Raw genomic sequence first — 25,842 nt, 5'->3', positions numbered from 1 at the left:
TCTAAAAATCTAATTTTAACTCCTGTAGTTTCTGTTTAACACATGCTCATGATATTTTCAATAAGGGATCTTTGTAGTAGCTCTTTAATAGTTCAGTAATAAATAGCCAGAATCTTATTTTCCGCTCAGTACCTCCTCTGCCTGCACCGAGATCTAGTTTCAAATGTTAGTCCAAGTCAAACTTGTTCAAGGCTACCAGGTAAAAAGACATAGTCAATATTTTAATGCAGAAGTCTTCTTCAGCCCTGTTTACAGCTGGCATTAACAATTTATGACCCAAACTAAAGAGAATGGTATTCCATTCATCCACGCCCTGTTCAGACAACACATATTGAAGTGTATTGGCTGAATAGATCGTTTGTAGAGCTGACAAGGTCAGTTAATAAATCAGTTATGCAACTGACAGAAAACCAAAAATGAGACAAAAATGCCAACAATTCTCTGACTCCAGCTTCCCAAATGTGAATAACTGCTAGTGTTGTGTGAGAGTAAACACAGTCTCTTTGAATTTTGGACTATTTGTACAACAAAACATGTCATTTGAAGATGTCGCCTTGGGTTTCAGAGAGTTGTATTGGACATTTTTCACTTTTTCTCTGAGGGTTTACAGACCAAAACAATGAACAGTTAATTGAGAAGATAATAGGTAGGCTAAACAACAGTGGAAGTAATCATTAGTTGCAGCTTTTAACGCCTTGCCTTTTGTATTTGTCTTAGCATTTGTCAATAAAACCCTTTTCTCATAATTGCCAACAAGAGCTTTTAAAAATGGAGTGCATGTTTTAAAGAGGTTTATAAATATGGACGATGCGCCATGGATCGTGAGCACAGTGATTGGCACAAAGATGTCAATCATGACGTCACAGCCCTTTTTTGTAGCATGAAATAACTAATCAAACCAGATCTTGGCAGAAGAATGAACACTTAAACACAGGTCAGCATGATAAGAACTACTTCAAATGACTGAAATCATCTTTAGGAAACATTTATTTGATGTCTACTTTGAGTTTTTAGTTTGGCGAGTCACCATGGGGGCTATTGAGATGTTTTGGCTTCACTTTCGGGGAGCTTTCATGTCGTTATGTCTGGTACCTTTTAAAATAAATGGTGGCACTTCATGTACTTCTACCATGAGATCATTGTCCAGTAGACAGTAATACATACAAGTGTAGATAGTTGAAACTCATACTGTATGGTGATGCTACCTGAACACAAAGACATCAATTAAAGAGTCATTGGCCTTTTTTCATGTCATTTAAAAATCCTCGGTATTCTTTCAAGGTATTAACAGCATCTACAATAATATCTTTGTTTGGCCAGTGAAGAGAAACTCATTTACAAATAGCCAGCGGCAGGATAAAATGACATGGATCCACTTGATGTAATGTGCTTTAGTAAACAAGCTCTTTACTTTCTCTGTATTTTTCTGTTGATGAAGCTATATGAACATGATAATGTTCCATTTAGGAAGCCCCAGGGGTCAGAGACTGGAGGATGTTTTATTGCAACTTAGTGAAGTAAGAATATTAAAACACAAACACTCTTTGGCACATACAGCAGCACACAAACACGCTAACATATGAAACTCATTTATCAGAATTCACTTACCCATCCATTAACCATCCCACTACGCCTCCTGTGTCACATGTATCATGCGTTTTACCATGTCTCTTTCTAACACACCCGCATACACACACTCTCTGTGTGTGTTTGTTAATTATAGTCATAATAAGCACTTGGAACAAACTAAGTTTGATAAGACCACTAATGGCAAATGTGATTTGGGGAAATTCCCCGTCCCACTCTCTGTTTTTCTCCCCCTCATGCATCACATCTTAATTATTAGTTCTCCTAATGTGTTTTTCTGAGATTTAGTCTTTCATATTTCAAGATAGACAAAGCCCAGTAATTACTGTCTCTCACTGTTACCATGGAGATGGTATCTACAGTCACATGACGGCCTCCCAAGGTGACCAGGAAGTGGTTTTACGGCAACGTAGAGTGGGGGGTTATGGGTGAAAGTGGCAGTTGTGTACGCAGCTTCTTCTCTTGATTTATGTGGAGGCTGTAATGACATCATATTCAACAGTGGAAAGGGTCATAAATTAGACATTAGCTAATGGAGGCTGAGGCTCTTTCTTTGTTAGCTAACACTCTCTCTTCTTCTTACTTACCGGGAGAAACAATCTCTACATTTTCCCTGTAGAATTAATATACTTTTAAAAGCTCTCACAATAATGTTAAAACTATAATTTATTCACAGAAATTATTCATAACAAGGTTCTAACTCTAATAACTTTAACAATAGCGCAAAGTCACAGTGCTCTTGTGCACAAACAAAACTGATAGCACCACAGCTCTAAAGTATGAATGTTTTACTATTTAATATCCGTTGTTGAGGGATATTTCTAGTTCATATTATCTACCTTGTATTAGATCTCTGCTCTGTTACAGATTAATCAAAATTATAAAAATGGTTATGTTAATTGTCTTTATCTGTCACCTATTGCCACATTGTTTTTATAGATATGGGACCTATTGATTTTACACTCATTTTCAGAACACAACACAAGTAAAATATATTAATTACAGCACCTTAGCCTCCTTAGTGTTTTGTCAATTTAACTGATGCATTGGATGCATTTGGCACAGGTGTGAACTCGAGTCACATGACTTGGACTTGAGCCAGATTTGAGTCACGGATTAGATGAATTTAGACTCACTTGGACAAAATCAAAAAAAGATTTTTAACACCAATGACTCTTTATTTACACTTAATACCTTCTGTCAAGTTCAAACACCACAAAGTTTATTTAAAAAGGGCACCACGAATTATTCATATTAACGCTAATGTTGAAACAGTCCCACAACATCCAGTTAAGTTGCAGGAGAGAACCATGAAAAAGTAATATTACGTTACTGAGTGCTGCTTGGAAAAAGTGATACTGAAGATAATTTTGTTCATGTGCAAAAACTATGCCGAAATGGGGTGGTCAACAAAAAATGAACTGCAGTATGCAAAACATGCAGGTCGAAGTTACGGAGATGCAAAAACTTCCAAAAAAGTAATAAATACAATTTTTTAATGAAAAAATAGAAATTTGAAAGCATCCATGACTTGAAAATTTGGTATGTTATTACTCTGCTGTTAAAATGGCATTACCTTTGGTGAAGAGCACGTAAGAACTTATTTAGCATTCAAATTCTCTTTTTTGTAGTTTTTTTTCATGCAACTTTTAGAAGTTCACACAAACCTCTCTTTAAATAAGCATAAATTAGTTCCACTTCACAGCACTTATTTAATAAGAAAACATCTAAAGCTGGTTCGCTTGTTATTCCCATTATTTTCTGTTTTTTTCAAAACGGCGGTGAAGATTATGAGGAACAAATGCCTGGAGTTGAGATTTCATTAAAACATAATTATGACTGGTATGTTAACTGCATGACGTATTAATCAGAGCACACAAGGCCACATTGCCTTCTAAGTTACCCAATAACTGGTTGCTAACAAACAATGTTGCATTTAAAAGGCTGTGTTAAACAGACTCCACACGAAACTCACCGGTGGCTACATTACATCACTTCCAGCAGACTTCACGGGGAACAATAAGGGCTGTTGGTGATCTGTTTTAACAGATTATTCTCTGGCCTGTCCCTGCTGGAACCACAAATCCACCAAATATGTTAGTGTGACGTTCACAACCAAGCATAATTTAGCGTTTCAGATAACTGAGACTTGACTGTCCTGTTCCTATAACAGATAACTAACCACAGACATTTACCTCATTCGTGACTCATAGTAGTGTGCTGCTGCAGTTAATGGTGCTGTACCTCTGCAGAATGAATATAGGGAAAACATTTGAATGGATATTTGCTGGCATTTTTGGCATTTAAAAAATAAGATTTCTAAGATTTCTTTGGCCTAACGGGGTTTCCCATCTCCCTGGCGGCCTGCCCAGTCTGTATAAGCGAAACACTTGTCAACTACAAATTTCTATCAACACTGTGCACAACTGCTCCACTTCACTTTCATGAAACTTATATATCGTCCAAAAATCTGTTGTCGTTTAGAACAGAACTCTGGAAATCCCCTCTCGCTCAGCTGCAGTTGCTAACACAGGCCTTCAGCACTCACGAGGCACCAGCAGCCAAAAATAAAGCCTCAGTGAGTGAATCTGGAGAAACACCCACAGCCCGCTACGATCAACAACACCATCTCAAGTTTGTGTGGAGCTGCACAGACACATAAGGACACCTGTGTAATGGACATCAGACATATGCAATGTTCTGGGAAGCGAAAACACTGTTTATTGGCTTGAACTTTGTTGCTTCGCCCGTCAATACCACAGATAAACAGAACACACAGTCTCCTCATTTTCTGAGAGACAACTGGAAGTTTCTTTGAGCATATCGGCTGTTGGATGGGCATGCAGCTCTGTCATCTACTCTATTACAGTGCAAACAAGTAATAGTTGCACTGAAAAAATGGTGGGAGGAAAACTTGTGCCGCTTGTTCTCAATACAACTGCCAAAACAGAAAGAGCTGCTCTGCCCCTTGTGCTTTATTCTACTATACAGCCTTTGATATCTATTATGGAAAAGGTTTACTCTTGAGATCGACACATAGACATGGCTAGATTCAGGGAGGGATAGATAAAACGTGATCCACAATAATTATGCTCTTGATGAGTCCTTATAGATTGAGACTGAGCTTTGAGTCATCAAAGTCATCTTAAACACATCTGTGTTACTTTGTCACATGTGGATTTTCGGGACTTTATTTTTCTTTAGATTTGCCCAAGCTCGGTCAACTTGGACTGGAAGCATCTGTGCCTTAAAGCCATTCTAAAAATAAACACGAGGAGTCACGTTTGGGTTTACACTGAGCCACTCAACAAGTTTAATGCTGTTGTTCTTAAGCCTCTCCGCTGATGCTTTGAGCTGTACACTGTGCTTTGGGCTGTTTGGGTGTGAATTGTGAAAGAGGCAGTGAGAGTCAATAGCAGCTCCCTGAGTCTTTTACATGTGTTTGCATGTTGTCGTATGTTGGTTTTTTCCCTCCTTATAACACAGATTCGGTGAGTGTAGTGATTACAGTCGCAGACCTCTTGTGACAGAGCATTTGGTTACTTTCTTGGCCATGTTCCCGTTTTTTTTTCTTTATTTAATAATGTTAAAGATAAAATGTAATTAAGTTGGGAAGACGCAGCTGGGGAGTTTCAAGATATATTCAGCCCTGCAACTTTAATCTTAGTGGCCGCTCAGAGCTTTTTTTTTCTTTTTTTTTGCAAATTGTTTTTGTGCACATTTATGAGAAACAACCAGCCATTGGGCAGTACAGATGTTTATTCAGTCCAATACCAGGAAATCCTAATTCTCTTATATTCCTTGGGTCTGTGTTCATGAGGTGGAGTCACACAGATCAGGATAAATTTAAAACATTTTTATAACCAGCAAATGAGTCTTTGCCTCACTTTGAACCAAGCAGAGCAAATCCATCTGGTTGCTTCTTCTCAAGTACTTTTTTTGCGACTTATTTTACACCACATTTTAAGAGGTGGGAGTCTTGACTACCACACTGTCTCTGTGTGTATGTTCTCGAGGATCTAAATGACTTTTGGGCAGGATTTGTTTTTACAGCCATTATTAGATAAAAGAGAAAAGCATTAACATGACCAGTGTAATCAGTCTTGTAGATGATTGTTGCCTCATCGTGGTTATTTGAGCTAACCGCAGTCACTTTGCATAATAGCTGGATTCCAAAATCAAATTATTTAAAGCCAAATGTGGCAACAAACAGAAAGTGAATTAGGTAAATTATCTAGTAGATAAAGTGTCTACCTGAGCACAAGGTTCTAATGTCAGGGAAAAATCCTGGAAAAGTGAGCTTGGCTGTCGAGATCTTACTGCTGTATGACAGGTTTTTCTGTTTCAGCTTCTATGCGATCATTTTCCTTGCTTCCGGAACAAGATAATGACAGAGAGGTGCCAATAAGGCGGGTGTCTTAATTTATGGTGGAGAGCCTCCCCTACAGGTGCAGCCGTGGGTTTGACAGCTCTGGGGAAAGTTATACAGGAGCTGTCTCTTCCATCCAGCTTCTCTAATTAGATTAGCGAAAGAGACTGGTTTTGGATTCGCTCAGACTAGACAGGTGTCAATGAAGAAATTAGCAGTAGAGTTGTCTAGAAGTAGTGGGCGAACAGTGTGTTACCCTGCAGTGAGACAAAACAAAGTCTCCCGTGTGCTTTCCAACCACAGAGCAGAAATGGTTAACAAAAGCAACATGTTTCCTCGTCCGATATGTTGGCCTGTTCAATAGTTTTGGAGCAAGTGTGCAGCATCGTGAGAGTTGAAACAGTGTTGCAAACTATTTGAAGATTAATTGACACCCCTTTGCCAATGATCACACAATTTAAGTGAGCAGCCATTAAGATTAACAGCATAGAGTTAGAGGTCTCGTTGTAAAGCCAAACACAACAGCACTGCTTTGTGGTCAGTTGTTAATAGCAGTTATTTCTATGACAATTAATCATCAACTTAAATTCATGATTGTAACAACCCTGGTGTTACGTACAGACATAAGTGTTGATGGAGGAGAATAACTGTGGCGTGCATAACTTGTACAGTCCTCTTACTTCTAAAAGGGCATTTATTTGTTGTGTGACAGCCAGGTATTACCAAAGTAAAAGATGGGTTGTTTAGTTGACAATGTTTGTTGCCCGTACTGGATTTATACCAATTAAGATGGATAAAGCCTGTCATTTGATCTGAACGGCTGTGAGAACTTGGTAATGGCTGATGTCATGTTATTTTCCGAGGCGGCAGGAGATTTCATCATTGTAATAGAATAGACTTTGATCATTTAGCTCCCGCACACCATCAAAGTCTCACTTGCTCCGAAACAAAAAAGACACACACACACATATACACACATACACTCCCCTACACACTGCTTGTTATGTTAATGGTGAGCATGTACCTTAGTATATTGTTGGTAATAAAGCTATTGATATCTCTTTGATCACAGGGATTGCCTCTCTCTGAGGAATACATGCGAGAGGATTAAGACACCTGTCTCCTGTCACGAACCAATTAGGGGAGACAAATAAGTGTGTTGCGTGTGGTTATATGGATTGGCTAGTGTGTGCAGTGTACAGCGATGAGCTTGTGTTGATAATACAGACTTTAGGGATTGAACACAAGACCCACATCAGTCTAGTTTAGTTTTACTTCTATTTTTTTATTTTGCACGCAGCTGTTGGCTGTTGATTTTTCCGATGGTGTCTGGGCGATTGCATCAGTCGCCCACAAAGGACATAAAAAAAATTAATGAAACTTGAATGTAATTAGGGGCTTATGTTGTAGCCATTGTAGCAGAATGCAACGCTGAGTAAGTCTGTCAAAACACTTAAGTCCTGTTGCAAGGCCCCCCACAAGTTCCCATATACTGGCCTGCATTGCTCTGCATTTGCACTGGTACATTAACCATTGTGTTTTTTGCCTGTCTGGCTGCTTGATATGCTGGAGAACTGAACTGTACATATTTTCACATTGATGTGGTTCCTTTTTGTGTGCATTATTGTCAAGTTTATGGTGTCTAATGTTACTTTTTTCTTCTACTTCTCTCTTTGCGCTGGAACAGTAATGATAAAGTATCACGTATGATAATGTGTTGGGAGTAGACGATGCTCAGTAACATCCTCTTTTTCTGTTGTGTTTTGGCAGACGGTCAGAAGAGGAAGTTGACATGGACAAGGTGACGGCTGCCATGGTGCTGACGAGTCTCTCCACCAGTCCTCTGGTCAGGAGTCCACCCGTCAAAGTCAACGGTGGGTATCCCAGCTATTAAACATCTGATCAGGTTGAGGACAGAGTGGGTTCTGACAAATTCAATATGCTCTAAACTACACAGCTTTAAATTAATCTTTGGCTTTGATGTATCATTTCCGCCCTCGCAGAATCTTTATGAAAAATGAACCTGTGAAAAGAGTAGCGCAGCCCAAGCCCATAATTTGTATGTTCTGCTATACGCTGACTTTTCATTCCCTCACAGCTGTTATCTTGTGAATGCATGTGGAAGCTTAGGTTGATAAATTACTGCCACCTGCTGTGCCTGAGGATGCTCTCATCAATGAGTTCTGCAAATCCTCAGAAAAGCACAATGAGTCTGGATCTCTGCCACCCTGCACAGTGGCGGAAATCCGAGGAGTCACATGCAACCACTTAGATAGTCTGTGCAACACAACAACCGTCCACTCAACCGAGCGGACATGCAGCCAACCCTCCAGCCACTATGCACGTGTTATCGCAGTCACACACACACATGCGGTCAGATGTAAAATGTACATCACATACATCATGCACACATGCACAAAGTGGGTTCTAAATACCAACTGCACATCTCTATCTTAATGTAGTCATACACATGTCACATCCATGTACACAAGTTGGAGATCATACAATGTGCATTTACATCAGTACACACAGTGAGTTCTCATGCATCGTGCACCATGGCTCACATTTTATCCTTATAATCGGAATTGTGATTTTTCGATTGCATTAGCTCCAAGTCTCATTGAAAGGTGCATACCGTACTTTAAAAATTCTTATATATATTATTATTATATATTATTTAATCAAATGGTTAAGAAAGACTGAGAGGAGAAACAGTCCAGCAAGAAGCAGCTTTACTAAACCAAACAAACAGCTCTTAACTTTCACCCTCTCTGACTCATTCACACACACACACCTCAAAAACACACACAGGCTTTCTCATCCACACTTATTTACACACTCAAAAGTTTCCCCCAGCCTCAACCTTCACAAAGTAAAATGTCTTTTGTAGCAGATATTCAAAAGAAACGTTTCTTTGATCTAAAAAAACAGACCTTGGAAGTGTCTCAGCGGATCCACGCAACAAGAAAGTAACCTTTTTGTTTTTGTGTGTCACAGACAACAGTAGTGCTGGGAGGCTCTTTGTGTGAAGTGCAAATAAAGCCGTCTGAACTTAATTGAATGTCTTGATCTTCCATCACTGACAGAGGAACACCCACACATTTGCTGTGGTTGCATCATCTACAAATATGACTAAAGGAGTTGGATTTATTTTTAGAATTGCTCTCATGATCCCAACGTCCCTTTTCTTTACCCTATGTTCTCTATTCTTCTGTCCTCCCTCTGCTCCATCCCTCCTCTTCTCACCTCCATCTTCTCAGAAGGTCTGAGTGGTTCGTGGAAGGACAACGGCTCAGCTGGCCCCTTCACCCCATCTAGCAACAGCTCCTCAGGGGGCTACTGGAGCTGGTCTGCCCCCAGTGACCAGTCCAACCCATCTACACCTTCTCCACCGCTCTCAGCCGACAGCTTCAAGCCCTTCCGTGTGCCCAGTCTGGGCGGTGTGGGACCAGGCCCTGCAGGACCTGAGGACCCCAGCCTGGATGAGCAGGACGGCAGCAGCCTGCTCTTCGATGAGCCCATCCCTCGCAAGCGCAAGGTGAATACTGTAAAGCATGTCTGAGTTAAAAGCTTGATCAATCTCTCCATTATTTTCTAGATTAATCAGTTAGTTGTTCGGTCTGTTAAATATCTTAAAATGAAAAATGTTGATCAGTGTTTCCAAAACATGACATTCTCAAATTGTCCAGATAAAGATTTCGTTAACTGTCACATAGTGGGGAAGAACCAGAGAATATTCACCTTTAAGATGCTGGAATCTGTTCTTATGAAAATACTCTGTGTAATCCATAACCAAGAGTTGATGATTAATATGATAGCTGACAACTAATCAATTATTGGTTGCAGCTCTTGTTCAATGGCTGAAAGAAAAGTCCACAAAAACTTGGTGAAGTAATAAGTAAAGGCATTTTTACAACTGAATAGGCGCACACAGGGAGAAATCATTTATTACTACAATTATAACTGTTTGGAAAATGACACTAGACAGTAAGAAAACAGCTACATCTCCTCCGCATCCTCTCTTTGTTGGCAAACATCAAAATAGCACATCACAGCCACCATCTGATACAACGTGGAACAGACACAGCCCACTTCAGTGTTTCCCACAGAATAAGAATCTGTGTTTGTCACAGTTTGCAGAGTTTGAGTCGCGTTGTGGACTTATCAGTTGATCTGATCAGATTAATGGATGAGAGGAGCGGCTGCTGCAGAGCAAAACAGAGCACAGTAAAGCTTTGAGTGTGTTGCAATGAATAACCGAATGGTACATACAGTATATATTCCAACAGCACTTCTCATAAACAGTCCAGCTCCAAAAAAAAACTAAATCAATACGTGGTGGCAGTTGTTGTTATGGTGGGCTGCCACAAATATATGAATGTATGGGAAACCCTACGCTTACTTTGGTTCAACCTCTATTTAGTCTCCTCCTGCTTAGGGCTGGACGGTATGACCTAAAATTCATATCACGGTATAAATCGAATCCCTTCACGGTAACGGTATATATCGCGGTATAAATTTAAGTGTAAAAGTTATAATAGAAGTGTTTCTGAATGGGTTTTGTAGTACCTTAGCAAAGCTAAATTGATAAAAAAAAAAAACAACAACAACAAAAGCAAAGATATAATGTATTTTTTAGAGCATTTATTGTGCAGAATACAGATCTCAAAACTCAAAATTAAAACCCAGTACTCTATGGTGCAAAATGTCCCCTGGGATCTATATCAAAAGGTAATTTCCTTCTTTTAGCAAAATCCTAAATGACTGAGTTGTGTTTTTTCCACCTGGACCTTTATGCTCTGCCATTTCTCCTCTAATCATCACGCTGTAACCTGTGACAGGCTGTTATGATACCACAACTATCACACATTCACATATGGAGTTTTTTGTGGAGCCCCTAGCGTCACATAGGTTTACATTACCAAAGGTTTATGACAAACTCTCTTGCCGAAAACCAACTCCCGTGTGCGCACGGCGAGAGAGGAGAGGGAGAGACGCTGTGCTGCTGCCAGAGGAGACACTGAATGAATTCCCTCTGAGCGGTAAGTCGCTAAAAGAGTCTGAGAAGTCCGGGGCTGTTCATAAAATATTAACTCACTCACTCACTCACAAGTTCTCCAGCAACACATGTTGCACGTGCTACGCTAAATCACGGACGTGAACCAGCTCCTCTTGCTCCGCTGTCTCTGTGCTCGCAGCCATTTTCACACTGAGGTAGGTGCGATAACGTGATCGACGATAGGACGGTAGAGCGCAAATCTCTACCGTGGGCCAAATTTATATCATTTCTACCGTCTACCGCATATACCGTGCAGCCCTACTCCTGCTCTTCTTGATCACTTGTAATGTCTTAAAGCTCCAGTTGGTAACTTTCATGAAAATAACCCTGTGTCATACGTGCTGAACCTGTCACTGCATCCTCACAGCATTACATGAGTCAGAAAGTCTGTGAGAAAAATCGTCCTCCTCCTCCTGGTAGTGCTTCTAATGGCATTTGCTAGAATCTACCAAAGTGCACCAGAAACAACCAATCAGAGCCGAGCTGTCAATCATATTGATCACAGCTCGTGAACTGCAGTCAAACTGTCAAACTAGGCAGTGGCTAGTGCAGTGCAGCAACAGAATCTTGATTCATATTTGATCAGAGCTGTCTAGTTTGACCGCAGTTCATGAGAGAGTGATTGACGAGAGACTCCTCGCCTCAGATTGGTTGTTGTTGCTCAGGCACAGTGGATTCTTGCAAATACTATTGGAAGCACTAAGAGAAGGACAAACATGATTTTTGTTTTTTTTTCACAGATTCATGTTCTACTGTTTGGACAGGGTGAGTTATTTCTCATAAGTTACCAACTACAGCTTTGATGTAGCAGAACTCAGTATATATCTACATTTACTTTTTCTGTTTCTGTTGTCAGACAAAATAGTGATTTGGGTGCCACCCATTAATCAGCTCATCAGTATTTCCTGGGCCGCAGCACTGAGACGTCAATCAAGTCACTATTTTACTATTGTTTTTATTTTGTCATAAAAGAACAACCTACACGTAACAGGCTTGTCCAGATATTTACCAAAGAAACAAAAAGACAGATTAAATTTAAAAGCTGGTCACTAAGATGTCTGATTAGGTAAACATATAGTATATACAGGAAAAACACACACCTGCATTGTGTGACCAGCTATACTGATATATAGTTGTCTTCATGCACACCTCCAAAAGCTCTGTTTTTCTGTACACAATTTAAAAAGCAGCATTATTGAAAGGATTTGTTCCAGACTGAAAATGCAGTGTGAGTCATGTTTTATTTTGGATAGAGGGCCAAAGTGGGGAAAAAAATTTTTTCAGATAAAGGTATATTGGTATGGACAAGACATAAGTCACTTTTAAAATAATAAACCTTCAAAAATGTATTTTTAAAAGCTGAAGTCTCTCATCCTGTGACTTAAATTAGCCACTAGTTACTTCCTCAATCCTCGCAGTTTCTTGGAAATAAAAAATGTCAAACGATCACAACCTTATGTGCCCTGGAAGGTTTAGAGTTTTTCTTTTATTTCAGTGTGGGGCTGTCACAGTGTTACATATTACAGGGGTTTAAAAGAGAATGGCAGCAGCTCTACTGATAATAACAGGCAGATCTCTCAATAAGAAGCTGTCAGATGTAGCCCAGCAGCTTGATTCCCTCCTTCAACACACTCTGATATTAACCTCTGAGGTTACGGATGTAGTTTGGGCTGATTGGCGAGATTAATACGTGGCAGGAAGGGGCACACAACCTTTTTGCGTCACTGGTAGTTTTGTCATTGCTACCCAGATTTTATGAGCACAACACACACACACACACACACTCATCATTTCAACTCGTCTCATTTCTACACACCACTGACAGCTCATCACATCCACAGCTCAGTGTCACTCATTATTTTCTCAGATGTATATTGCTTTGCTCTCCCTGTTTATCTCTCCCTCTCTCCTTATCAGCACTCCTACTCGCCGGTTTGTCGTCTCCTGTCAGTATCATCCATCTATCCTTCCTTTCACCCTCTCGCCCCCTTTCTTCGCCGCTTCCTCTCCTGCTCTTGCCCTTGTTTTCACCCCGTCTTCCCTTGCTTTGTTCATATATGTGTGTGTGTGTGTGTGTCCTCTCCAGACATTTGCCCTTCATAATTACTTCTCAGCCTTCACATGCAGCCGCTCTGCAACAGCGGTAATGATTTTAATACCCACTACAGCAAACATAAAGATCCTGTTGGCTTCATGCTTCCTCTAAAAATCGATAGACTCTTGGGTGAGCTCCACATTGTACTGTATTAACTGGGGACTTACCACAAAGAAGGACACTGAGTGGGAGAGAGAGACGTAGTAGTGGAAAGGAGGAAAGCATGGAAGGTTGTGGATGAGAGGGAAGAAGAGACTGGAGCATGGATGAACAGATTTTTTAAGATTGGATAACAATGTAGTTGACCAGTATGAACACACACATGCTTGCTACATGTGTGACACGGAGGTTACACATGAAATTATCTACGCTCTCTTGTGCTCTCGATTCTCTCTTGGCAAGACAATACCATCTGGACCTCACCATTTAATTAACTGTGAAATGCGTCTTTAAAAGGGAATAACACACACTTACACACACAAACACACACACACAACAGGCCTTTGTTACCCAAAGACAAAACAATGCACAGAGGGGGGGCAGATGATTGTTGTGTGTGCACGCGTTTCTGAAAAGAGGAGGAAAATTAAAGGAAAAAAAAACCATCTTGTCAAAATTAAATCAGCCTCCTCAACAATAGTTTGACAGACAGGCCTATAAGAGCGTTTATAATGGCTCAGAGCGGGGAGGCAGGAGGGCAGGGAGAAAGCACACAGGGTTTTTCACTCCGCGAAAAACAATGTACAGTCTCTCTGGGAAGCCAGTGGTGTAATTACAGTAGACGGATAAGAGATACAGGATCCTCGCCAGCTCACGACCAGAGAAGAATTTACTGTTATTTGGCCTCCCTCAGCTCCCAGATAAATGTGTGTAGAGAATAGCGCCACAGGAAGATGTTACAGTAAAGCTGTACGTTCACACCATGACAATGATGAAGGAGCATCTGGTGTTGTTTGATTCCTTTGTTGTCGATATACAGTGAATATTCACAGTTTGTCTTGACTGAAGTTAAGTTTGACAGCATTGGCAATATGAGATGAGAAATACATTTAAAAAGTAATAATAATAATGATGACATTTTGATTCAAAAACACTAAAGACTTCAGATTTAAAAATAGAAATATGATGAACTGACTTATACAAATGTCGTTTTATCCCAAACAAAATGAAGTGAAGATAACTTAAAAAGAAAAAATGTTATTACAATGCGTTGAATATCATATGAAATATCCACAAAATATGTCACTGAGTCAGAGGTTTTCCATTTACTCAATGATAGAAAAGGGGTCCCTCAGGGAATAAGGTTGGGAACCATAGATCTTGTCTAATCATGTGGCTTAATCCATGTGTTTATTTAGGCCCACTTTACACGTATACAGATATTTTGAAAAGGCATATAAGTCTATCCACATATGACCTTTGTTTTACAAAATATCTTTGTCCACACTAAGTAGTTAAGTGCACAGGCTGACGTTACCTTTTTCAAAACACCTACTAGAAATCTCCTCACGGTTGATTTCTCCTTAAATATAAGGATGGCGGAGCTCACTCAGAGATATTAGTGCTGCTCTGGACATCTTAAGTTTTCCTTCCATTCCTCATTGACAACAATCCCACTCTGGATTTTGTCCCACCATCTGCTGGTTTGACCAGACCCGATCCAAAACTGCTGTTTCTGGTGGACTTTAAACTGTGCACGCTGACATCACACACAGCAAACCCTCATGATACATCACTTTCCAGTCTCTCAGTGAAACTGCATGTCAGCTGTCTAAAAAAACATCACTTTTATCACATTCACTCCCCAGATCAGGACATCCCAGCTACTGTACCTCACCAACATCTTCTGTCTGTATGACACATCCTGTTGTGTGCTGTGGGCGTTGGTACACATCTAGTGAATGCAGCTGATATGTGTTGCACTGAGGGTGTTTGAGAGAGCTCTTGGAGTTCCCAGCATAGTGAGAAATACTTAAATCTACAGTAGTTTTTATTAAGTATGCATAGTTTTTATTGCATCGACGTCATCTCATATCATCTCCGTCCAGTCTTTCAGCGACTTCATTGATTGCTGCCAATCCCAAATAATAATTAACAGTTAAAAATAAATCAACAAGTCCTAAAATGACTCCTAGAAAGCTTCCTGTAGGTGAAAAAGAGAGCCTCCGTTACACTGAGCAATCAATATGTTTGTATGTTATGCAGTCACTTGAGAGGCCTGAAGCGTTTACCTCCTGCCTGATAATGAGGGGGAAATCGAAATGAAATGATGTACTTTAGGACGGCTGACCAACCCTGGAGGAAAAAAAATACCAGATGTATTTCACCCTCTGTAATTTAGAGATGGGTAAATGAGTGAGTTGTATGCATTTATCATGAGAAAAATGCTCAGGGAGTTCATGTGCACACATCTGATTGCTTGTCATTTACTCTGTGGTTATAGAGGAATGCTGTTGTAAAGTTAATATGAAAGCGTTGAACAAACAGGGATGTTATACTGTGTAAGAAACCATGAATTGACAGTGATTGTTGCTCTTTTTGCTAACAAACAAAACATATTTCTGTCAGCACAAAGCCTTTGTTTTCTGACTGTAGCTGCTGTACTTTGTGTTTCTTGCAGAACTCCATGAAGGTGATGTTCAAGTGCCTGTGGAAGAACTGTGGCAAGGTGCTGAGTACCGCTGCTGGCATTCAGAGACACATCCGCACTATCCACCTGGGGTAAGACACCAACACACACACACATCAGTCGGGTACTTGCGCTTGCTATTTTGAGTCCACGAGTGCGTCCACACTAAGGAGCATGGCAAAATGCAGTGCACGATGAGTACCCAGATGGTGCACTCATATGAGTCAAACAGTTGAGTGTGGAACGTTGGATGCTTCTCACCCTCAGTCGTTGTCATGTTGCCTGTGTAGCGGAAGGGGCGGGTCCAAAAACTCATTCATATTTGTGAAATGTTGGCCGACTACCGCGGTAAACACCAAAGCATGGTACAAATTTACATGTGTGTTTTTCTCTACCACTGTACTGTTGTCAGAGGCCATCAGTTTGTTTATTGGGTTAACTCTGTACTAATTTGGTACCACATTGATAACCCTAATGCTGATGTCTCAAATTGTCGTCCTCACTGTAGAAGATTTTAGTGTTAGATTTGTGTTCAGATGCTTGACAAGCTGTAAATATCCACAAAATGCAGCAGCTATAATTAACTCTGTAGAACAGCTGGTGATAGAGCCAGCCACGGACATTCGGAGATATAGAAACGTGTCGTGAAAGCATGCTCATTTTTAATACAAAAACACAGACATACAGCTTGTATATATAAGCATGTATCTTGGCAAGTGACAATTGTTCGTTAAGATTGGTCAAAGTGTTCTGCACGGTTGTGATTCACCAAGCATGGGAAGAAAAGCTGCCAGATCTGTTAAGTGCACAACAGCCTGGTTTGATAAGAGACAACACTACCCTGTCACATTCCCGCACATAGTGAACAGAGTGTACTGCATGTAAGTGTACTAACTGAAGAATCTGATTTAAGACACAGCAAAAGCCTCCAAAACAGTTCTTTCACTTCCTCTCAGCCCTCCAACCAGCTGCATTGTCATAACAACAGATTAATGGCTGATGGATTATCGCCACGGTAACACTTCCTGCTCTGGGAGTGAGGGTGGAGGTGGAGAACAATGATATCAGATGAATCACACATTCATACTGACATTCAATTAAACTGAGGTCCTCCACTGATTAACTGCAAATGACAGTGTTTTGCTGGTTGGAGGAATGACATTAACGTTGAGGGGGGGGTTGTCTCTGATTGCATGGATGCATTTTGTTGTACGTGTGCAGTAATCAGCATTCATAGGGACATTTTATATTTCTCTCTGTTCGTCCTCTCTCTGTATCTGTTGTTAGGCGTAACTGCGACTCGGACTGCAGTGACGGCGAGGAGGACTTCTACTACACGGAGATCAAGCTCAACACGGATTCCGTGGCCGACGGGTTGAGCAGCCTGTCCCCCGTGTCCCCGTCCGTTCTCTCTCCCCCTCCTCCTCCCCCCTCTCCTCTCCCGTCTCTCAGCCAGCTGGCGGACTCCCACAGACCTCCGCAGTCCTCTGACACCAAGGAGCCTCACGCTGGCGGCACCACCCCGCTCAGCCGCTCTGCGCCCAGCGCACTCTACCTCATCCACACGGACCACGCCTACCAGGTGAGAGGGTGCAGGGAGCAGATGAAGCATACACGTAAACACACACTCACACAGGCGTGAGTAAGATCACTATACACCACACACACTCCATCGATGCACTCCCTGGATCAATACACACACCACAACACACTTGTCAGGTCACACACACACACACACACATACACAATGCACATATTTTCTCTCACACACGATCAGGGTCCTCATTATCCTGATGATGCGTCACAGTGTTTCCCTCGCTCCCGTTAGCAGCTGTGCTAACAGTTGTGGTATATCGACACACAGCAGCAGGTTTGAACAATTAACGGTAGGTGAAGTAATGACACAATCCATCACTTAATTTGACAGTGTAGCTGTGTAGCTACGTGTTTTAACAGAAACATAAATTATTTGTGCCTGAACAGATTTTACAAAGTGAGACACTTAAAGCCTGCTCTTGAAATGAGCCCTTTACTGCAACAAATGCAACCAGTTTTTCTCAGGATCAGTTTGAGATTTAATGTTTACAAATTGGTCTGATGAGTTTCAGGCAGCAAAATGGTTTTAGAGTCATTTGGGACATGCCTGATGTTCAAGTAATAATATAATAATTGTCAAAGAATTGTCCTTTATTAAAATTAAAAGCAGTTACAAAACCATAGATACCATTTAATGACTTTATACAAAGATAGAGGGCATGACCGCTCCCCAAAAGTGAAGCCAAAGCATCTTGATCGCCCCCTGGTGGCTGGCTGCAGTATAGGTCATAAACCCCACCCCCTAAAAAAATCAATTAAAAATCAAAAGTACACGCCAAATGAGATTTTCCCAAAGACGGTCTCTGTCATATTTATGTAGTTCTGATCACGCTGTTGTTACCTCCGCCAAGGAGGTTATGTTTTCACCAGCGTTGGTCTGTTTGTCTGCAAAATAACTTGAAAAGTTCTGAACGGATTTTGATGAAATGGGCCAAGGAACTGATGATAATATTTTGGTGGTGATCGGTTGAAGCAAAGTGGATAAAATAATAAAATGGCGGGAAATCCAAGCTGCTTGGCGGAGGTCTGCGCTCTCCGAGTGCTCTAGTTTGTTCAAGTGCTCGTTTGTTCTCATGAGTGTGGTTTTAATCGGTTATTTATAGGTAGGAACTTTATACTGTGGCTCCACTTGTTGATTGCTATGGTGCAGATTCTGGCTCCAAATGACATCACCAGCACAAGATGGCAGCGCCCTTATTAGGGAGATTTTGGCTTCATTTTTGTATAATGAGGAGGAAGTCATTGTTTCATACAGTCTGTGATACCATTGCACATAGTTCCAGGATCTCTTTTCAACGTCTTAAATGTCGACTCCATCTGTGTTCTTTTCTGGGTATGTCAAATAGAAACAACCACTGAGCTGTTAGCAAAAGCAGTGACGTAGTTTAGAGCCCTGATAATAATAATAATAACTGAAATAGATAGCTCAGAGTAATATATAATAATAAAGTAATACCTTTTATTTAATACAGTTTTCATTAAAAGAAAAACAAGGCAGACAGTCAACAAACCAAGCAGCAGTAACAAAAAAGAAAAACATGAAAAGGCACAATGTGATTTACAGGTCAGGGTCTTGAGAATGAAACATACTTTAGAGAGGCCACAGAAATACTACTGCTCCACATGCATCCTTCCATTTGAGTAGAAAATACCACCATTCTCACCTTTGACCTCTGCCCTCAGGCCACGGCTCCAGTGTCCATCCCGTCCAGCAGCAGTAACTCGACCGGCCCCGCCTCCACCAGCTTCACTCCCACCAACAGCTCCAGCTTTAGCATCTCTTGGCAGTCGCCGCCTGTCACCTTCACTGGGACCACGGTGAGGAAACTTTAATGCAAGCTTTTATTCTCAGCCTCATACATACATAGTCACATTTAGTGTCTTACAATGCCACATTTGTCCTCCCTCATCAGGTGTCCCCCAGTAAAAACCAGGGCTTCGGGGAACAGCGCTCCCAGACCATCGCCGTCCTCTCGTCCCCTCCCAGAGCCACCACTGCCCTCAGGTACTGGATCCTCACAAACTGAAAGAACTTTTCAGATATTACCAAAGGACAACTTAGATTTAAGCCACTGTGATGTGGTTTTCTACCTTGATTAAACCTGAGTGAAAAACACCTCATGAGGTAGACGGTGAAAAATATTGACTCTCACAAATCAGCTCAGTGACTCTTAATTAAAAAAGAGTCATGATCATTCAGCTCTGATTTGCTTGATCCACTTCAATAAGGAGCCAAGCTGTTTTAGATTCTATGATCATTGTGTGATTTCTATTTAACATATGAGGACTTTGTTGTAGCTGCGATTAAAAAAGGCTACACTGGGGCTGTATTTAAAGGGCCAGTTCACCCCAAAATCAAGAATACATATTTTTCTTCTTATCTGTAGTGCTGTTTATCAATCTAGATTGTTTTGGTGTGATTTGTTGAGTGTTGGAGATGCTTGTGCTCATGATATTGTTAAAAAAGATAATAATTCGAAAGATAATTTAAACAAAGAAGAAAGAAAAAGATAATAATTTAATAATCTTCTCCATCATGTCAGTTTCATCTAATATTCTCTGTTTCCCCTCCTCAGTCGGAAGGTGCGCGGTGAAGGGAAGAAGTGCCGTAAGGTGTACGGGATGGAGAACCGCGACATGTGGTGCACCGCCTGCCGCTGGAAAAAAGCCTGCCAGAGATTCACCGACTGAGCGTCGCCCCCACCAACTTCACAGTGCGCCACGCCAACGGGCACTGCTGCCTTTCGCCAGAGAAAGGGGGGAGGGGCATCATTTTGCATGCATTTGGTTTTTTTTTTCCAACTCAAAATCGCAACTGTCCGTCAAGCTCTGGCTCCGCCCCTGTCGTCACCCCTCCCTCTCCTCAGCTCCACTGAACCATTCCAGCTGTGGAAGGAACCAAAGGACAGCGGAGTCACCTTTTAAATTGCCGTCCAGGATTCCCAGTACTGCCTCACCATTCCCACCATTCCCAGTTTTGGGAAACCCCAGTGCAGCTAAACAGTGTAAAGAAAAAATAGATCTAAATATTTCTCCTGTTTTTTATGTTGGGTTCAGTGTTGCATCTTTCTATGTTTTGTAAAGCTCTGGTTTTTAAATGGAAAGTCTAGTCAAAGAAGGGGTCCGGAAAAAAGGCCAAAAGCTTTTTTTGTGTGTTTTGTCAAAAGAGAAAAAAAAAACTTCACTTTTTTATCCAAAAGAAGAACAGGCCTCTTTGCTGCAGTTTCTGAAGAACGTTATGAGAAAAGCATGGAGGTAACGCTTGCAGTTTTTGTTCTTCCTTCAACGTGTCCATCTCTTGTTTTATTTCTGGATGTTTCGAGGTGATCTTTTTTCGCCGACATCACAGCCTCTCCCGGCTCCTCACCTGTTCTTCACTCCTGACAGCCCCGAGGGAATGTACGGCGGCACCGGAGAGGGCAGGTAGAGAGAAAGTGAGGAAAAGAGACACACAAGGTGAATGATCAATGCAAAAAAGATACAATTTGCAGTCAGGGAAAGCAGATGGACCATGCCGGTGATTTACCACATGAAAAAAGCAGCATACACACAGAGGAATTACCACACAATCAAAGCAGAAGACAGGAACGGTTTTCTGTCACTTTTTTACCCAGCTGATTCATTTTCTTTGTTTTATCAGGGATGTGATTCTAAAGAAAGCAAAAACCAGCAGCTAAAACTTGGGGTTATATACTGTATACTGCACAGTCTCAATAGCTTCTCTCTTTCATTACACATGACAACTTTGCAACCAAAAACTTCTTTATCTTATTCTTTATGTTTTTGGTTTTTGTTAAGGTGCCATGTTTACTGTTGTTGATGTAGAATTTTTTTTTTCTCTCTTTCGGTGAAACCAAGACTGTTTACCTGTTAAAGAAAGTGTGTTAAAAGACCTTCCTGACAGCACTGGAAGCGTGAAGTCGGCAGCGTGCGAGGCCATAAAACGATAAACATCTCTGACCACATACAGAGAGACAGATTGCCCTCCTCCTCAACTAACTTTTACACCTTCCCAAAGGAAACAAAATATCTTTATGTTTACGTACGCCACACGGGCGCATCTTGATGATCTGTTGAAAAGGAGGAGGGCTGAAAACTTAAAGCACTTTTGTGGTTTCTTCTATTGAGTTGAAAATGTTCCTATCTTCCACTGGCCCTTTTCATTTCCAACTTATTATAAAAGGAAGCAAGAGCAAAGTTAATATTCCCCTATTGAACCTTCATTTGCTCCACGAGTTTTGGTAGAATAAGGTCTAAGCACTTGATTAGGTCACTCCTTCGTTGTTTAATGTGCACTGCACACTTTATACACTTGGCAACATGCAAGCAAAGCTTAAGTCCTCGTGTCTGTCACGTAACCTTGTTACTGCTGAGGTAAAAATATCTGATTTGTCATTTGAATGTGTTCATTTGAATTCCAGCCTCCCTGTCGGCTCAAAGGCAGGAAACAAAATCACAAAGGCCAAATGGTTTACAGATGTTCACTCTGTAGTGATAAATGGACCAACTCTTTGTCACCCGGGGCTGCACTCCACTTTATTACAGCGTACTGATATTGATAGAAGTGTCCTGCAAATGTTTCTACCAACAGGCACGTTGTGATTCTGTTTCTGCATTTACTCTCTGCGTTATATGAAATTTGCTTGAATGCACGCTGAAATCTTTGTTGGCATTTCACACAGGATTAGTATTTTACCCTGGAATTATTCAAAACCAACACCAGCTTATAAACTCACACGCTCAGCCATTTAAAACACAGTACAGTACTTCTGCACTCGAAAATCGTAGCTCTGTTATGTTTGCTCAGCTGTTTCTGTCGATATCTATTTTTTTTTTGTGTCTGTTTATGTATATATGTAATTTGTGTACTTTTGCTAAGCTTCATGTTTATGGCCAATTACCTCGGTCATTACGTTTGCCACCTTATGAACAAGACAGGTTCATGTACGACATTGGGTGAGGAAATAATGTACCGGTCAACCTGTCGGGCTACTGTTGTTTTGAATATAGGGATAGCCTTAAAGTCACTCTTTAAAAAAATCTTTGTGCTTCTTATATGTCATTGCATCGATGTTTCAGTAAGAAATATTTAGATTATCTCCAAACTGATTTGCCATTGTATTATGTGAACGCATTATTGTTTAAGAAAAGACAAATCTATATATACGTAAAGAAAAAACATGTTGGAGTTTAAATTCAGAGCAAAAAAAAGACATTGATTTGGCTGTTTTTATTTTTTTTTTCATATATATATGAATATATACTGTATATGGATTTTGTTTTCATGTTCTGCTGAAGGATTTTTTGTGGCTAACTGCAGGAGGGAGCCCAGGCATAATTCTCACAGCAAGCAAAGCTTGTTATGCTCTTTTCAGTGAGTGTGACCCGCACGCTCCCGCCCGGAGCTCCTTCACGTCACGCTCCCCACTGCCGGCGCTGCTAAGCGGTCGAAATCCACAGTTGATTAAAACCTTTATCTTTTTCCAGTTCTCGTCTCGTGGAGCCGCGCAGGCCCACTTGCAATTAGTTTGATTGACATCTCGGTGTGTTTGCGCTCATGTGTGCGGTCACACGCTTCTAAGTATGAACGTGAAGGAGCCCCGGGCAAAGTGTGCAGGCGGCCACTGAAGCACGGTGCTCTGCCCCCCCTCCCTCCCTCCAGGCGTTACTCCCCCTCCTCCAAAGGAGTTACACACCTCTGTCAAATGGCCTGTGGCGTTTCCTTTTCAGGCTCCTGACAAACGACACTTTGGGGTTTGAGGATGTTTTTGTTGGTCCAGACGTCAGTGTTTGGATGTGGCTGATGTTTATATTAACTCCATGCACTTCCCACTGCCCTTTCTCCATCATTGTGGTGCTTCATGTTTGTGTGCAGACCCTCTCCTCCATTGGTGTGTGGAAAAATCTGGCAGCCAATCAGATTCTGTCCAGGAACAAGTCCCTGCAGTAGTTCAGATCATTCAGAGGTTCTGGCAAGACTGGATATTTGAATGGCAGCATCTCCAGGCAGCTAATTTTAAAAGAAGCTCTCTCCTGATGCTGATTAAGGTCAGCATTGTGTCGACCAAATGGCTAGTAGTAAGATTTGGCCAAAATAAGCTAATTTCACCCTGGTTTAGGGAAGTTCTCAAATGGATATTTGCTGCCATATTTCTCAAACCCATCCATCTCCTCAGTGAGGAACTCTGGGATTTGTTTGTGGACTGTGGCCTGGCCTGCATCGTTGTACTGAGAACATCTTGGTCCCATTCACCGCCAATGGCACAAAGATGGCCTTAGCATTAAGGGGCTTTTTTTAAAACCACCCAGCCCAGGTCTGTCTTCGCATACTGTGCACACTGGTGCTGTGGCCTCTCTCGGGGGAGAAATGGAGGTGCTATATTCCCATGCAGTGCTGTTGTCCTCTGATATTTACTCCATTTTGTACACAATGTTATGCTGTAGAACATGAAAATAAAAACACCCTGCCTCAAGCCTACCAAGTGTCCGAACACCAGTTAGTGAGTGGGTTGCCCCGAAACCTCTGTGCTCTCTTCTGCTTCCTCATCAGCTCTGATGGTTTTATTTTGGTGACTAGAGCTCATTGCTGTCTCCCCAGAATTTCACTGAATATGAGTTTAGTATATTTTGTATTATGTTACTGTAAAAAAAATCTCATGTGCGAGTGTGGGAGTACTTTGTATACTCCAAACAACAATAATATTCAACACTCCATTCTTGACCCTGGAAACAGCTGAACATTTTCAGTTTAAGCTCCATTTACTCGCTGATTCTGGAGCTTTCAACCATATCACACAGTCTTCATCAGCAGATTGAGTCTTTATCGGTTGTCAGAGTTGTAGATATTCATCTTTACATGTCTCTTTCATTTCATGAATAAGCACTAAATCTGAATTCAGTCTCGTCACGAAGACCATGTGATGCGGTTGAAAGCTCCAGAGGGAGTGGATGAATGCGCCCTGAGTTGAGTAGAATTTTCTGTGTTTTAAACTGACCATGACAAATTAGCCTTTTAAGGTCCAGTGTGTGGGATTTAAAGGCATCTATTGGCAGGAATATCTATTATTCATTAGTTTATGATTACCTGAAACTAAGAAAGTGTTTTCATTCACTTAGAATGAGCCCTTTATATCAACACATGAGGTGGGTCCTTTGCCTCGGCAGGCCCTCAGGAAGTGCGTCAGGCTTTGAAGCCAATTTTCATAGTGGCTAAATAGTGTAATTAAACTATCACAGGATGCCGTTGGGCCCAAAATGACTTTTTCCCATAGACATAAATTGTGAAAGATCTGTCTTTAAATCAGTGGATGCATTTTTTGAGTATCACAAACCCCCCGAAATGACTTGTTCTACCATCAGGATTTGATCCATTTGGTCCGATAACATTTGGAAAGTCTAGAAAAGCCAAATGAATGAATCACTTTATCCCCATTCAAGATAGCGGAGCGCTAAATTGGAATTAGCTGGCTCGGCTTGCGAAAGTGTCTAGTGCACCTGCTCTATGTGCCGCACCGTGTCGAAGCAGTGCCGATCATCTGAGTAATTTTACATGCGACATTTTACCTTTTTTGGCATAGTCATACACAGTTCTCTTAACACAGTCATGTTGCACAGAGTTTGTCATGTTGTTCTAAAGTAGTCCAGACTGGACAAACTAAACACTGACTCTAGTCGCCCACTGTAATTCTTTTACACGCTTGGCACACGGGAGAAGATTCAGTTCTGCAACCTCACCACTAGATGCCACCAAATCCTCCACACTGGACCTTTAAGCGTGATATAAAATCACCTGTAGCTCCATTCTTCCTCAGAAGTGCAGAAATTGTCATTTTCACTAGACACCTAATTCGTACCCACACGTGAACATGCTGTGCGATGTTTGGGATATTGGATAATTTCCTTCCTTTTGGGCGAAACTGACAGAAAACGAGGGATCATGATTCTTATATGTTTTGCTCCCAAATTATGCCAAACACGCCATATGGCACTGTGCTCCTGATCTGATCATCTAACTTATTCATATTAGAGCAGAAGTGAGCTCAAAGCCGAGCAACCTGGGGGGAGTGAGCAGCCAAACACGAGCTCGGAAAAACGGCCTGCCATTATAAACATGTGTTCGCACAGTAGAATTAAGACTGTGGCATCAAAGAGCCACAATAGGCGGTCGTGTTGCTCCAGTGAGAGTGATATGAATACTTATGAGGACTTTTTTTTTTTTTTTTCTTCAAATAGAGCGGCTGGTCTGGCTTTTGTTCCCTGGTGTGTTTACCCCCTCCGCTGCCGCCTATTAAAGGGCTGAGCTTTCAGTCGTGATTTATAAGCTGAATAAAACAAGATAGCATTATTCTGCTTACAGACGGTATAAAAATCAACTCCTGTGAGTTACGACGGACACACACACACACACACGTTAAGTCCATGCATGGTTGTCCAGCAGTGATGGCTTTGACAGCAGTTCATATGTTGACAGTTTTATAAGCATTCATTGTTTATGTACCTGAGATCAA

At 41.3% G+C, this 25,842-nt stretch overlaps 1 protein-coding gene across 3 annotated transcripts in view; it reads left to right on the top strand.

The window, feature by feature from the left end:
- znf704 (zinc finger protein 704) overlaps window positions 1-23,811 on the top strand; it is a 65,088-nt gene extending 41,277 nt beyond the window's left edge. For 2 of the 3 annotated variants that reach the window (XM_050033850.1, XM_050033849.1), the window contains exons 3-9: window positions 7,727-7,830; window positions 9,217-9,494; window positions 15,731-15,831; window positions 17,027-17,321; window positions 19,019-19,153; window positions 19,249-19,340; window positions 19,912-23,811. In XM_050033850.1, the coding sequence (XP_049889807.1) occupies window positions 7,727-7,830; window positions 9,217-9,494; window positions 15,731-15,831; window positions 17,027-17,321; window positions 19,019-19,153; window positions 19,249-19,340; window positions 19,912-20,026 (1,120 nt within the window). In that variant the 3' untranslated portion in view covers window positions 20,027-23,811. The remainder of the gene's footprint in view (window positions 1-7,726; window positions 7,831-9,216; window positions 9,495-15,730; window positions 15,832-17,026; window positions 17,322-19,018; window positions 19,154-19,248; window positions 19,341-19,911) is intronic. The other variant, XM_050033851.1, reaches the window with a different exon arrangement.
- The last annotated feature ends 2,031 nt before the right edge of the window (window positions 23,812-25,842 follow it).

The sequence above is a fragment of the Epinephelus moara genome, chromosome 22 (genome assembly GCF_006386435.1).
Source record: "Epinephelus moara isolate mb chromosome 22, YSFRI_EMoa_1.0, whole genome shotgun sequence".
In the NCBI taxonomy this organism is placed as follows: domain Eukaryota; kingdom Metazoa; phylum Chordata; class Actinopteri; order Perciformes; family Serranidae; genus Epinephelus; species Epinephelus moara.
This window is presented reverse-complemented; position numbering and strand designations above follow the sequence as displayed.